Raw genomic sequence first — 15,526 nt, forward strand, 5'->3', positions numbered from 1 at the left:
AAATAAAATAAAACTCGGAGAAGCGCCGCCTCTTGGCCTCCTCAGCTCCGCCCGGTGAGGCGCGGCGGCGGCATTGCGCAGGCGCGGCCATGGCGGCTGAGGCGGCGGCGGCGGCGGTGCGGGAGCAGGCGGAGGCAGTGCGGAGGCTGAAGCAGGACGAGGCCGACCCCGAGCGGGTGCGGCGGGGACCGAGGAGGCTGAGGGGGGCCGGGGCCGTGTGTGTGGGGCAGGCGGGCGGGCGGGGGAGGAGGCGGTGTTAGAGGGACCAGGCTCCGGTAACGCCCGGCTCCCCTCTCCTTCCCTCCGCAGATCGCGAAGGAGGTGGCGAAGCTGCTGGAGATGAAGGCGCAGCTCGGGGGCGAGGAGGGGAAGCACAAGTTCGTGCTGAAGACCCCGAAGGTAACGGCCCGCAGCCCGCTCGCTTCGCCTCGCCCTGTGTGGGGCCGCCTCGTGTGTGTACAGCCCCCCCCCCCGGCCTCTGTGTGTGCCGAGCATGGGCGGGCAGCACCCACCGGGCCTGTGCTCTGCCCCTTTTTGCTTCCAGCAGTGATGCGGTGGGAGAAGGGGGATCAAAATGACCCCGGCAGCACCAAACCCCGACACCCTGCTAACCAAAAGCTTTGCAGTGCTTCTCTGAGAAGCCAACCACCAGCTGGCAGGATCAGTTTTGGTCAGTCTTATTCATAGCTGCCCAGTATGAGGTCTCCTCTCCGACTGGGTTCTTCTCTTTGAAGGAAGGTCATGACTTGCGTTGCTCCAGTGCTTTTAGGATCAGAACTTCAAATTTATTGTAGCGCTGACCCCACTAGTGCCCACAAGGATCCTCAAGCTGCTCCTGTTCCTGCTAACCTTGGCAGAGTGGGTCAGGCTGCTGCAGGCTGGGTGAGCGCGCAGTGCTGCGAAGTGCTCCAGGTGCCTGGAAGCCTTGCCAGGAATGCTCAGAGAGCTCACGGCTTTTGGTTTTGCCTTAGTCTGTAAGAGTGGGGTCATCCCGCTTATGGATACCTGCATCCCACAGCTGCAGGTATCTCTCTGGCCTCTTCTGGCAGAACCTTTCCTTCAGTGGCAGAACGTCTGAGAAGAGCATTCGTAATGCAATTTATGCTGAAGTTCTTTTGTATCCTGGATGTTTCAACACTAGCAGCTGACCAGAGACCAGCTGTGCTTTCATGCTGTGGCACAGAGACAGTTACTAATATATATAAATGTCACTGATTTAAAGGAAGTGCCTCAACACAGTCGCACTGTCCGTTTCCTTTATCACATCTTTTGGCAACTGTAACTGTGGTGTGAGACCTGGGAAGGAAGAATATCTCACTGTTAAAGATGCAGGGAGAGGATTTTGCAGCTCTGTGAGCATCAGGGGAAACAGCTTGGGTTTCCAGCCTCTCTCAGCTGTGTCAGTGCGCTGCTGAAAGCAATCCTTTGCTGTTCGACCTGCAGGCTCTCTCTGCTTCCTCCTGTCTAACCATTGGGCCCTGGAAAAATGAAAGTGAGAGGTACAGTTAACTGACAGTTATGTGAGTTACTGAAAGCTTGGAGGCGGTCACTGAAACAATTTGGTGACTATTAACAGTGATGAAGATTAAAAGGGAGCCCATCCCAGTGAACTTCATGGGTATCGTGCTTTGGAAATTTGGTTTCTCTGTGGGTGCTCTGGAAAGCATAAAGCTGTTCCTTATTCCAAAACTTCACAGTATTGCCTCTCCTCCTATTTCCACCTCTCTGGATGGCTTGTTGTGTAAGGGTCTGGCTAATGCTGCATGTGAATTGGACACGTCCTAGCTGCGTTGTCATCCTTGAAGGTTCTGAACTGTCTGGGTGTTGGATCCGTGTTAGCTCCTCTGTTTCGTACATAGTGAAACTTCTGACATATTTCAGGTGCGCAGACTGTAGCAGATCTCATCTGAGTTGTGTCCTAATGTTTTCCAATGCTGCTTTTTAACCCCTGTACTGGTATCTAGTGAATTGATCTGATCTCTAGCTTGGTAAGCAGCATGAGAGATTCTTCACGTCACCTCTCACATCTGTCTGCCACTGCATATCTGTAAGCCAATGTCTCATTTGCTTTCTTTTTCCTTTTCTTATCCCAGGGCACGCGGGACTACAGCCCCAAACAAATGGCCATTCGTGAGAGAGTTTTCACTGCTATCATCAACTGCTTCAAGCGCCACGGAGCAGAAGTCATTGATACACCAGTGTTTGAGCTGAAGGTGAGTTGAGCAAGAGCACAGCAAGTTGGCTGAGCTGGTGGGGATACTGCAGTTGAAAGCCTGTGTTGAGGGCTGAGTTTTTCCCATCTCCTAGGTGTCCTTCCTTTCTGTCCTTGTTCTGAGTGCTCTAAGACTCTTCCCCTGTTGCTGAAGGCACTGTTTGTTCATGTGTCTTTTTTTTTTTTTTTGTAGGAGACGCTAACAGGGAAATACGGAGAAGACTCAAAGCTCATCTATGATCTGAAAGATCAAGGAGGAGAGCTGCTGTCCCTGCGCTATGACCTGACTGTATCCTGCAACAGCCAGCGCTGGGGGGTTTTGTCATCTTTGCTGCCCTCTTTTTGGGACAGTGCTGCCCCAAGGGCAAGGGAGGAGGAGGGTTCTGACCCTATACAGGCAGGGAAAGCATGAGCAGGTAGTGTGGCGTAGCGGGCACAGAACCATCGCTCAGTTATATACTGTCCATTGTCTGTGTTAGGCAAAGTAACACACAAAGTGTGGAGGGAAGAGAAATTTAGGTGGGGTTTCTTCTGCAGCAGGGAACCCAGAGTAGGGAGTGAGATGTACCACAAGGCAGTGCTGGGAGATGCCTGCAGGGGCACCTGTCCCTGTGCCAGTGGCAGAATGCGTGGGCTGTATCTTGGACAGCTGTGCAGACCCTGCAGCGCTGTGGCCAGGCGTGCTGTCTGGTAGCTGTTGCTTTGCCCCAAGGATGTGTGCTAAACTGTGCTGGGCATTGGGAAGATAGCAAGGCTGCAGCGCTGCCTGTGACTGATAACTGGGTGGGGTGTTCCCTCTCTATTCCCATCCTTAACTCTGTGGCCCCAGGTGCCCTTCGCTCGCTACTTGGCAATGAACAAAATCACCAACATCAAGCGCTACCACATCGCTAAGGTGTACAGGCGGGACAACCCGGCCATGACCAGGGGCCGCTACAGGGAGTTCTACCAGTGTGTGAGTTTGGCCAGCAGCAGGGCTGCTGCTCTGCGGGTTTCTAGGCTGGGCAGTGGCTGTAGGAGCAGGACCGAAGGCTGTGTTATCTTGCGGTCGTCTTCCCTGCAATGGGAAACTCATCTTCTCATTCTTTTCCCTTTTTGGGGTTGAAAAGCAGCTTGAGAGTGGGAGAGACTGATGGCCGTAACACGGGGCGCTTCCATATCAGGGAACTTTGCAATGTAACCCCCAGATGTTGGGCGTGCTTTGCACTGTGGAGGAGGGCAGCTCCTTACTCTATCCCACCGTGCTTGTCAGCCTGGTTGAGGGAACGAATTTCCTTCTGATCCCAAATGTGGTAGCAATTGAACTTTTGTGTGTGTGAGCAAGAATGCATGAGCCAGGTGAGTGACTCAGCCACAGCACCCATTGCTTCCATCCCATGCTTAGTCCAGCTTTATTTCAAAGGAAGGCAGAAACCCTGAGACCTAATTCCAGAACAAAGAATTCAATTTCCTCTGTGGCTTTCTCAGTGTGATAGCCCTGAGGAATGGATTTGTTCCACTGTACTATCACAGTCCCCAGGGCATCATATCGCAAGTAAATTCTTAATTGAGAATATTTCCATTTCTTCATACAATCCCTGTCTATACCTTCCAGCTTTGGACCTTGGTGAAGGCCCATTTTCACACAACTTGGAGTCTTTGCTTGCTGTCTCATTTGAAGGAGCATTCTAGGATCATCTTAGGCTAGCTGCAAATAGGCTAAAACTTACTTGTGTCTGACAGCTTACTTTTCCTTGTGCCAGTGCAGGTTATTAAGTGGTAGCCGTTATCCCTTGACACTGATTCCTTTCCTTTCCTTTCCCAAATGAACATTTTGGAAATGTTGAGAGCAACCTTCTCCTCCCTGGGCTGGTTAGATAAAGTTCTGTTGCTTTTCTCTCCTTGGAGATGCTTTACTTCGCTGCTCAGCCTCGTAGCTTTTTTTTCTGCACCTTTTAAATATAACTGACCAGCCCTCCACTGGGTTTTCCCAGTGAGATTTCACCTGTATGATGGTAGCAGCATTTTCCTGGCTGTACCAGACCTTGCCCAACTTCCTTGGGGATTGCATCAGCTTTCCTCACACTCAGCTGATTGGAGAATTGACAGATGCAATTTCATCTCTTTCTTCCTCCGTTGCCCCAATTTATTTTGGAAGCTTCTTGAAACCATGTTGAAATTTACTGAGTCGCGATTCATTCCTGTGTTCCTAATTGTTCTTTTACTCAAGATGTGATTGAAAGCTGTGTGTTTGGGGATTTGTAAATTGGGGTGGAAGAAGAGGTCTCTTTTTGCTTCTTTTGTTTTTCTTTTCTGAATGTTGATGACTTCTGTTGTATTATTCCCACTGTGTGCCTGGTCATTAACTTGATTTGCTTGTATATTAAAAAAAGAAAAAAACAAAACATCATGGGGATCAAGGAAAAACATTTGGCATTTAGGTCATACCAACTAACAAGTAGTTTTCTCCTCCCCTTCCTGGTTCCTTTGTTCTATTTATTTGCTATTGATGATCTGTGCTGTCTTCTTTTTTGTCGTTTTTCACAACATTTCTGTTGCTTTTTGTAAACAAACTGCTATTAACAGCAGAGTGGAGGCTTTGTGGCTGCAGCCCTCTCTACTGTGCTGAAAAGCTCTCTGCCTTCTCTTGTTCCTTAGGATTTTGACATTGCTGGCCAGTTTGACCCTATGATTCCAGATGCTGAGTGCCTGAAGATAGTGCACGAGATCCTGAGTGACCTGCAGCTTGGGGACTTTCTCATTAAGGTGAGGCTGGAGCTGGGTCCTCAGACAGGTTCCTTTGTGCTGCAGTAGGAAGCAGTGGCTGCTGTTTGTGATTTTACACAACAGCACCTGTTCCTACTCTACTGCACACTGAGGTGTGTGGTTCAGATGCAGAAATCATCTTGCCTCTCTGCCTTCTCATGGTGTCTATACTAAAGGCTTAGACTTCATCTGAGGCTCCCCTTTACATGGGAATTCAAGTAGGTTTCCTGAGGCCATAGTTGGCAGAGTTCTTTCTCCTCAACCGTGGTCCCCTACAAAACGCCCAGTGCAAAGTAACAAGGTGACTGCCACGTTCACTGCCTGCAGTGAAATACAGGCTCTGGCCCAGGATCCCTGCGCTTGTCCCAGCTATTACTGCCCCTTAGGACGAACATCTGTGTGTGTGCACTGTGTAGTTTGCAAACTGCTGCCTTCCCACCAGCTTGGGGGAGTTGAGTGGTGTGGGCTGGGTGCTGCACTCCCAGCTGCCTGCCCCTGAACCAGATGAGCTGAAGCATTGTGCATAGGAGCTGCCTCTCTAGATCAAGTCCAGCTAGTTTGTGTTTGGCCAGTGGTATGAGCAAATCTATTTGAGGATGAGCAGGCATCTCTGCAGAGGGGAACAGCAGAATAACCTGCCTGCAGTGGAGAGGGCTCCATGGCTTCTGTGAGGGACTCTTTTTGGTTGATATCAATGCTGGAGGGTTACAACCTCCTGAGCAGCCTTTTGTTTCTGTCTAATTTAACTGTAGATGCTCTCCCTACCCATGGAATTTTGAATTCAGCTAAGCCTTTGGCCTCAATTACCTTCTCTTACAGAACATAATTAAACCATGGAATCGACTTCACTATCAAAAGAAGTAAAAGGAAAGAACATCTCCTAGTAAGGTTTTAACATAACCAGATATCCCTTTGTTCTTGTACTGAGGGTGCAGTGTAACATACTGCATTCATCTCCTCAGTCTGTGGTCTGTTCCTGAGCTGTTTTTACATATCCACCCATGAGGTGATTCATAGGCCCTTGTACTGGGTTCACGTGGCAAGGTTTTGGTAGTGAGGGTGCTGCAGGAAGAGATCACAGGTGGGTATGTGCTGAAGGAGGAAGCTGCAGCATGTGGAGAGGAGCCCACACTGCAGCAGGGTGTCTGGCAGGAACTGTGGCCCTGTGGGGGTCCGTGCTGCAGCAGTCCCTTCTGAAGAACTGTGGGAAGAGACAAAGTGTTATGGACTGACCACAACCCCCATTCTCTGTCCATGTGCACTGCTCATGGGGATGGTGGTGGGAGGTAGAAGAGTAAGGAGCGAAGCTGAGCCTGGGAAGGAGGAGGGGTGGAAGAAAGGTGGTTCTAGTTCTGTTTTTGTTTCCCTCTATCCTGTTCAATTTTTAAGATTAAGTTACATTCATCTTCCCCAAGAAGTGCCTGCTTTGCAGGAATGGGGAAGAGACAGAAATTACCCAGAAACAATGATGTGAGGGGGGGAAAAAAAAAAAGGCAGCCTCCCTCTAGGCATGCTTATTTCAGGTAGACTGTACTATGGTTCTTCCACCATCCCTTGCTCCTCTTTGCTGTTCCATCTGAGTAGTCTGGCTTACCATGTTCTTGCCAAACTCATTTTCTCACCTTCCCTCTGTCAGTTCCTAATCTACAACAAAATTTTACCCCCTTCTGACTGTGGCTTCTTGAGTGTTTAGAGAGGCATGTTGGCAGAGGCTTTCACCACAGATTTGCAACAGGAAATAACTTACACATCAGAACATCAGAGTGTCTGGGGCCCGAATTTCCCATGGGGTTAGGATGACTGCTAGATTCTCTTTTTTGTGCTTAAAATTAGAGAGGAGAGAAACTTACCTGAAGCATCTGCTTGAGCTCATCGTAAGTGACTTTTTCCTTGTCTCCCAGGTCAATGATCGGCGCATCCTCGATGGGATGTTTGCAGTTTGTGGTGTCCCAGACAGCAAGTTCCGAACAATCTGCTCCAGTGTTGACAAACTGGATAAGGTATGGACTGGAGCTCCGGGCTTCTGGAGTTCTTGTGAGTCTGTCCAGGTCTGTGAGAACTGTCCAGAAAATGCTGATAAACATCAAGCTGCCCATGTGAGCCCCTTCACCCTCTGCATTGAGAGGGAAGGGAGGCACACCAGGCAAGTCAGTCACATAGCAAAACTGGATTCTGCACTTCCTTCAGCATCCTTCCTAGCATCCCACAGCGTCCTGAGAGATGGAAAAGAAGGGAGGGAAAATAGCTCTGCATATGGGAGGTTCAACATCCCAAATTTTAGCTTTCTTAAGCTGCTACTGCTTATGAATCTAGGTCATGGAAACCTGCCCCCAGACTAGTCCAGGGCATTTAAAAGATTTTTCAAATACAGCAGGTTCGGCTCTGGCAGTGTGAGGAATCACAGTTGTATCCTGGAACCTTTGCTAAAATTTCACACCTCAGTAGCAAGGCAAAAAAAAAAAACTGACGTAAAGGGAAAATCTCTGCCCTTCTCAGGAGTAGAGAATTGCAATCATAAGAGGTGGATGTATAAGACACTGAGCTTACAGGTGACAATGCTGAGACAAATGGACATCCCCGGGTGCTGCTGAAGTTGTTTTGTTATCCAGTTGTTTTGTTGTGCTGTCTGCAAGCTCATGCTGTTCTTGGCTGGTAACGTGATGTCTGCTGAGAGCACAGAGCCCGCATCACGTGCACATTGCTGGCCGTGCTGTGCATGAGCAGGGTGTCACTACACAGCGCGTGTCTCCAGCTGTTTTGAGGACCCTCAGGAGATAGTCCCACGTAGCTGCATCACAGAGGCAGCAGAGGGAAGTGAGGCGGACCTGTATGGGTGAGGTTTCCATGTTCACCTGGAGGTAGAGATCTGAGGTAGAGGAAAATGCTTGGAGTGAGAAAGAATAGGAAACTAGAAACATGGAGCTGTAAAATACCACCAGCAGCACTTCTCCTGCCTCCTGTGCAGGGGAAGGGTGGTCAGTTTGGTACCACTCTGTATTGTGTGTGTCCCCACAGTACGTCTTCATACTCATCTGTTGCTACCATCAGTGCAAGAATGTTATTGCTAGGAACAGGGCTCCAGGGCTGGCCTGGACCGCACAGCATCCCAGCAGGGTGCACACAGTCACAAGGAGGACATTGCTCAGTGCCATAATCTCTTCCCAGTGCTGTGAGACCGTAGTAGCCCATCCCATGTCTCCTGGTCGCTTCGTTCACACTTGTGCTGATTTGGACTTGTAGGACGGGTTTGGTTTTTATGAGCGTGCTGTATGTGGACATCGCTGTCTTACTCTAGTTTGGTGTGATGCAGAACAGCCCTCTCTTTGTACAGCTGTTCCTGTAAGAGACGAGGCAGCAAGTAGGTACAACCTGTGGGTTTGTGCTCACCACGCTGCCTCAAAAGCACTGACTGTAGTGTTGGACTCTTAAGGGATTCAGACCCTTAAGCGGACTTCTGGGAGGAGGGAAAGATGCCAGTGTAGGAAGAGCTCTTTATCTGCAGCCAATCGTCTTTACTATAGGCCCTAGTCAGGCACAAGAATGCTGGACAGATCAGACTATAAATGTGTTTACAGTCCTCCACTGAAAGCTAAGGAAGAGGAACCTTAAAATGTAGTGCCACGTATAGACTCAGTTTTCTTGGCTCGGGATCCAAATCAGAATTTCAAGGGGAATTTCAGTGTCATCAGAGACATGTGGGACACAGTTTGTGGGCTGATTGCTTAAAGGAGTGCTTATAGCCTTCCTGTTGGATCCTGTTAAACCAAGTGACCTGGTCTGGCTTTGATCAAGGCCTGATCAGGCCTTGTCTGATGATTGATTGAAGTCAGGCAGAGGAGGCCTTAGTCAAAGTGCTGTTAGCAGTGAGATGTATTGCAGAGGCATGACTTGTAGGTGTAGGTTTGGGGTCTGTGTATGCATGGAAGAACAGCAGGAAGGGAGGGAGGACTGGGCTTTTCTTGGATGGCGTAATTTCCTCGTTATTGTACTGAAAGGCTGTGTTTTAACTTAGTGCAGCCGGATGCTGTCATGGCTCTGCTTTCCACCTTGCTTGGTGGGAAAGCTGTTGCTTATCCTGCTTACATTGGGCTTTTGTATCATCCAGCCATCTCCTCACAACTTTCCAGGTGGTGGGCATGGCCTGCAACGCTTCCTTACCTGGTGTATGTGACTGTACCTAACCATGGAAACCACAGCAGCAAGACATCTCTCAAACTCAGTACAAATGTCTAATTCTGGCCAGATCACTAAACCAAAATGTTTGTCCTGGGGCTGTCAGGATTTCGGGCAGCTTTGGTGACTGCAGGGTTAGGATAGAAAAAGACTGTGCAGTGGTATGAGAAGTGTAGTTAGAACCATGCCCTGAGAGCATTTGATTTGCTGCTCTTCTTGTGCACCTTTTAACCACCCTGAGGGAGCTGTGCAGTGTGAAGATGTGTGAGGGCAGATGTCTCTTCACTTCTGTGGGACGGTATTACCAGAGGCATTCCTCAGGAGAGGCTGTATCCCTGGGGCAGTGGCTCATGTTCTTCTCACCCCGCACAGGTGCCCTGGGAGGAAGTAAAGAATGAGATGGTCGGAGAGAAGGGGCTCTCCCCTGAGGCTGCGGATCGCATTGGGGAGTACGTCCAGCTTCACGGTGAGCACGGTGGGATGGAGCCCTTGTCCATCCCTCATGATCCTGACGAGTGCAGCTGCTCTCTGCCAGGCCAGGCAGGGGCTGGTGTGCCTGGGGCAGGGACGGAGGGAGCGAAGCAGCACACACAGCTGGCTGGGCCCATTGTTGCAGGTGCTGCTGTGCTGGCAGATGTGAGGCATGACTTGTTCCCGCAGGTGGCCTGGACCTGATCGAGCAGCTTCTCCAGGACCCGAAGCTGTCCCAGAACAAGCTGGCCAAGGAGGGTCTGGGGGACATGAAGCTGCTGTTTGAGTACCTGACCCTGTTTGGCATCACAGGGAAGGTGAGGAGGGGCGGAGGCAGGAGGGGTGCTGCTCTGGTGTCTGGGCAGCCCCGAGCGTGGCACTGAGGGGGCTTCCCTTGTGTCCCACAGATCTCATTTGACCTGAGCCTGGCGCGAGGACTGGACTACTACACAGGGGTGATCTATGAGGCTGTCCTGCTGCAGCAGCAGAACGACCACGTGGAGGACCCGGTCAGCGTTGGGAGCGTGGCCGGAGGCGGTCGTTACGATGGTCTGGTGGGGATGTTTGATCCCAAGGGACGGAAGGTGCCCTGTGTGGGGGTCAGCATAGGGATCGAGCGGATCTTCTCCATCCTAGAGCAGAGAGTGGAGGTAAGTGCCTTGATGCTCAACTAAGCACAGAGAAAGAGTAAGGATTTACATTCTCTGTGTGTAACTGTTGGAGAATTTTGCACAGCTTTAATGTAGCAGAAATTAAGGATTTGTTACATATCTTTATAGAAAATAAGGTTAGTTTATATGATTTTAACAGCACTTAATCAGTACATAAGCATCAGTCAATTAACACAGTGATCTAAAGGAATTTGCTACAATAGCAATAGAAACTTTGTTAAAGATTTATGAACGGCAAGGTTCACACAAGGTTTAATGGAGGATTTAGGTTTCTAAAAGCAGTAATGTGCTTCCAAAATACCCCTCTTAGAGTGAATTTCTCACCCTTATCCCTTGTCTGCATTTGCCCACGGACGAGCTTGTTCCTCAAGGAGTCAGCCCTGGGATGCACATCGCATCAGGGGTGCCCTGAGAGGTGGCTTTGGCTAAAGGGGTGTTGCGTTAAGGGTGTGTAGTATGTGAGTCACGAGGTTCAGAAAGGACCCCCTTGCTTTCTAAACTCCTCAGAGAAGAGCCTAGGTGTGGCTGGATCCAGTCCTAGTCCCAGACTTGGTCAACGGTTTATGTCTGGAGGATTATGAGTATAGCCAATTCATAGAGTCAACGTCTGCCTGTTTCAGAGCGCTGCCAAGGACTTTCACCGTGACAGTTTTGCAAAGTTGAAAATATAGGTAATTTATTAAGGCATCAGATATCACAGATTCAGGATTGCTGTTAATAAATTCACTTACTGCAATAACTGAACTCAAGTTAATGGTTCAGTGCTTTAGTTATTAATATTTTCCCAAGTAGTATCCGACAGAGTCGAAGGCAAAGTCTTACCAAGAGGTGTCCCTGCTTGGGAAGGAGAGAGGTCCAGGCCTGTCAGCCCATCTGATAATTGGAGTTCTCATCCTCTACATCCTCAAAAAGAGGTTTCTGAATAGCAGATTTATACTTTTGGTGAGGTGGGACTGAGTCATTCACCATGTGATTGGCTCTCAGCAAGGCTTGTTGCATTGTTTGGTGGAGAGGAAAAGGGAGGTGAGACCAGCAGGACAGGTTGCTTTCCTGGCTTGACTTGAAACAAGATCAGGCTGTGAGGCTTCCCGCTTATTTGTTGCAGTTCCCAGGCCCATTGTTCAACTGCAGATCTCCAACGGTTCTGTACTTTTGCCAGATGAGCAAGACATACATGTTAATCAAACCATATTCCTGTGTGTTATTTAAATCACATTCCTGCTCAAGCCCAGTCTCAGCAATCATCTGATTTACAGTCACTCAGTATTTCAACACCACCAAGCCTGGCAGTATTCTACAGGGGGAGATCAAGGGTGCAGCCCACTGCTGTCCCTTGAGAGCTCAAAAGAATTCTTGCTTGGGATCAGTATTTATAGGATTGCAAAGCCATTGCCTTTTGATTAGTAATTTTCCAGGTTTTCAGGTCTTTTGTTTACAGTTCGTTTAGGAATCAGGTTGTACAACCCTCCTTCCCTTAGCCCTTAATCATGTCTTTGTCAATTAGTAACAGGGGTGTGAGGCAGCCCTCTGTAGATAACAAAGGAACGATGTCAGAAAAGAAAAGGCTTTCACTTTCCTATTTATTATGTGAAGTGCTTGACCCATAGGCAAGCTCAGTTTTCTTACCAGGCTGTTTCCTGGAATGAGCTCTCCTGGGTTTCCATTGTTAATGAGCTGTCGATGAGGGTTCCAGGCGTGATCCCACTGAGGCCTGCTGTGGCTTACAAGCCTGAGCAAGACTTTTACTACTAAAAGTGCAGGAGCAGAGTGTACCCACCACAGTGACCCAGTCCAGCAAATGCTAAGTGAGTCTTCTTTGCTGCTGTCTTTGTTGGAGAACTCAGAGAGGCCCCTGCTGAGCTCTACAGCAGGAGGCAGAACCAGGCCACGATCTCCTGTTTCCTCTGGCCTGGAGATGATCCCTCAGGGTCTCGCTGGGACACGACCTCTCTTCTGGCAGCCCCCGGTACAACTTGTTCAGCTGCAGCCTGACTCCTCGGTCCTGCCAGATGCCTTCATGTTCCCCACTGCATTAAGCATCCATGAGGCCACACCACCTTCATGGCAAGCCAGCACTGCTCTGCAAGGCTGGTTGGCAGACCACAGTCCTGCACGTGTGTCCTGTTGAAGGCACTGCAGAGACCAGACGTGTTGGATGTCCCAAGGTAGGGGGCGCAGCCCTTCTCGCAGGGTCCCAGGTACATTTTTCCTGTTCCTCTCTCCTCAGAGCTGCTCCACTAGTTTGTTCTTCTCAGTCCTGTCCAGTGGGTGTTAAATAGGTCTTATTTGGCTCTCAAAATACAGCCATGTGTTTCCCTCACCCAGAGCCCTGTTGTGGGGAGATCTCTCTTGGCAGACACAACTGGGATTTCTAAGAGGAAACTGAATTCTTCCCCCACAACCTCTGGTCCTTGCCAGGTTTGGTCCTCTGCAGCTGACCTTTTAAAGACTTAACCCTTCAGAGAGAGCAGAGGCAGGAAGGTGCTGCTTTGAGTACCCAGCATCTGCCATGGGAGCAGGTGGCTCCTGACAGTCCGGGAGCACCTCAGTTCGCTGCTGTTAACCTAACCTGTAGTTCCCAACCGAGCTGTAGAGTGGCTCTGTGCAGCTTCCACAGGGCTTGCTGCTCCTTAGCCACTCAGAGCAAATCTCTAAGAGGCCACAGGCCTTTGGGTGTGGAGGAGCAACCTCTAGGCAGAAGTCGACAGGGAAATTCCTCATTCTCAGCATGTTCTCCAGCTTGTGCATCACAGGAGGGAGACTGGGCTAAGCCCCCAACATGGAACAAGCACAGAGAGTGAGATTCTGGTCTAGGATGGGGTCTCTGGGGCCTTGCCTGACTCTCCAGAGTTTATGCTGTTCATCCCACTGATCCAGAGCCTCTTCACTGCTAAACTGATGGGCTTGAGGTGGGGACCCTTCTTGCTCATAGGGTCTCAGGTATGTCCGTGTATATCTGTGTCATCTCCTGAGTCTTGTCCCCTCTCTAGGCCTCTGAGGAGAAGATCAGGACAACAGAAACACAGGTGCTGGTGGCCTCTGCCCAAAAGAAGCTCCTTGAAGAGCGGCTGAAGCTCATCTCTGAGCTATGGGATGCTGGAATCAAGGTATGAGCAGGCAATGGCCAAGTCAGGAGCTGCCTGATCTGCTCTCTTATGCCAGGAATGGACCAGACCTGGGTTTTCTGTGGGAGGAAGGGGTCACAGGGAGATCATGGGCAGCAGGTTGCCTTCCTGGATTGAGCCTGCTTCTTCTCAGTGTCCCAGATGAGATGTTCTCCAGTGGGGGCTGGGTGGTACAACTTGGTTAGCCCTGTAATACTGTAGGTGATGCTCTGGCTTTGTCTGCTCAGGACAGATTCCCAAAGCAAGCAGCACTTCAGCCTCTGCTGTGTGGCGGCTGTGATGCCACTTCGAACAGAAAACAAAAAGTGCAGAGCCTTGCAAGGAGGAGAAAAGTCTGGGTGGAAACATCCCAGAGGCTGAAGACAACATGCATCAGGGCCCTGCTCCTGCTGCAGGCAGTCTCCCTTGGCTGGACAGAGGAGAATGGGTGCTCCACAGGGCTTCTGAGCTGCTAGGGACACCAGAGGTATCGGCCCTCGTCAGGTGTAGACTGGAGCTGATGACCTCGTGTTTTCCCAGGAGCAGGACAGTCTTCTGAGTACCTTGGAGCTGTGTTGTGTTACTCATTAGTTGCAGTGCCCTGCCTTGTCTGTTAGCCAGTCTGTGCATACATCCACAGCCACCAAATGGCAATGATGAGACTGGCCCAGAATGCCAGGGGCTGTGATGATGGGGTGCAGAGAAACAGGCCTGTGCTGAGTACAGCACTGTGCTCTGGTTCCATTCCAGGCAGAAATACTGTACAAGAAGAACCCCAAGCTCCTGAATCAGCTGCAGTACTGCGAGGAAACGGGCATCCCCCTTGTTGCCATTGTGGGAGAGCAGGAGCTCAAGGATGGAGTTGTTAAGCTGCGGGACGTGGCAACCCGTGAGGAGGTGAGTGAGGCTCGTGGTGGCTTGGAAGGGGAGTGATGGCTGCTCACCTTCCCTCCCAGCTCAGGCAAACCCTCCAAACCTGGCCGTACCCTGTCCAGTTGCAGTGCAGAGGGTGCTTGGCGAGGTGGATGGGCAGTGCTTGCTCTCACAGGGTTGCATTCAGCTCTGTGTAGGGTGCTGCTGCCTCCTCACCCCATAAAGGGACTGGTGACATGATGGTGGGATCTCATGAGACAAGAGGGCCACAAATGGGGTGTGGGACCAGAGAAAGTCACCCGGTGACAAGCTGCTTGTGTTGTATTTATGGACCTTTGTGCTCTCCCGTGTAGGTCAACATTCGCAGGGAGAACCTCATTGAGGAGATCAGGATGCGAACAAGTCAGCTTTAAAGCCCGCGTGGACCTGTCTACTTGTTCATTGGACTCTGGCGGACAGATTTCCTCCTCTAAATACCAAGTTGGTCGTCTCCTTCACCAGGCCAGGTGGCAGCAAGTGCAGGGTCAGGGGGAGCCTTTGAAAGCTGTATTTATTCTCGTTTTGTGCGCTCCCTTTCCCAGCGGGAGGAGAGAGGCTACACTGACTCCTACAAAATGCCCTGGCTCTTCAGTGTGTTGCTGGAAAGATGTTTTGCAAGTGGCTCTGGCACACCGTGGCCTCCCGTCTGCAGTTGTTACCATGACACGTGGAGCCCCGCGCTGTCAGCAGACCCCAGGCTCTTGGCTGCAGCTTCTTGTTCCCTTCATGTCGAATAAATGTTCAGCCCAGTGCGTGGCTGCAGGGAGCTGACCTTATCCCAAGCCAGCGGTTCCAAGAAACAATAAATACTCTGCCAACCCCCTCCCTTGCCTTCTGTCCCTACTTTCTGCCTCGGGCGGGGATTTGCTCACCTCTGTGGGTGAGAGCTGACTTCCAAAAGCCACGGTAGCAGCTCCTTGAGCTGCGCTGGCCCCAGCGCCACGTGGGGGGGACTGAAGGGGAAGCAGCCACGTGGAGGCCGTGCCTCAAACACCTCCCCTGGCCGCGGGGCGAGCTCTGGCCCGCCTCCTGCCCCGCTGGGGCCATTGAGCTGGTTTTTTATTTGCCACTTGCATGGGCAAGCCTGGGGGGGGTCCCGGCAGGACCCTCCCTCCCCAGGGCGGAGCAGCCGCGGCGCTGGAAGCTTCCAGAGCCGGGCGAGGACAGGCGATGGAGGAGGAGGTAGGTGCCGTCGGGGGGCTGCACCCCCCCAGGGACCTGGCGGCCGCACGCCGGGG

The 15,526-nt window shown here is 50.9% G+C and overlaps 1 protein-coding gene across 1 annotated transcript; it reads left to right on the forward strand.

Moving 5' to 3' along the window:
• The first annotated feature begins 97 nt into the window (after positions 1-97).
• LOC116494898 (histidine--tRNA ligase, cytoplasmic) lies at positions 98-15,111 on the forward strand. Its single transcript, XM_032197029.1, has 13 exons — positions 98-176; positions 310-399; positions 2,094-2,213; positions 2,406-2,501; positions 3,042-3,167; positions 4,850-4,957; positions 6,859-6,957; positions 9,503-9,596; positions 9,791-9,918; positions 10,009-10,251; positions 13,263-13,379; positions 14,127-14,273; positions 14,603-15,111. Exons 2-13 carry the CDS (start codon positions 340-342, stop codon positions 14,660-14,662), a joined length of 1,398 nt encoding a protein of 465 aa, XP_032052920.1. The 5' UTR covers positions 98-176; positions 310-339; the 3' UTR covers positions 14,663-15,111.
• The last annotated feature ends 415 nt before the right edge of the window (positions 15,112-15,526 follow it).

Source organism: Aythya fuligula, chromosome 14 (genome assembly GCF_009819795.1).
Source record: "Aythya fuligula isolate bAytFul2 chromosome 14, bAytFul2.pri, whole genome shotgun sequence".
Lineage (NCBI taxonomy): Eukaryota > Metazoa > Chordata > Aves > Anseriformes > Anatidae > Aythya > Aythya fuligula.

Excerpts from the sequence above, each read along its gene's own strand:
- LOC116494898 (XM_032197029.1), top strand. The coding sequence starts at position 340 with ATGAAGGCGCAGCTCGGGGGCGAGGAGGGGAAGCACAAGTTCGTGCTG. Across the intron at positions 4,958-6,858 it reads TTGGGGACTTTCTCATTAAG|GTCAATGATCGGCGCATCCT; the intron begins GTGAGGCTGGAG and ends CTTGTCTCCCAG. Across the intron at positions 14,274-14,602 it reads ACGTGGCAACCCGTGAGGAG|GTCAACATTCGCAGGGAGAA; the intron begins GTGAGTGAGGCT and ends TCTCCCGTGTAG.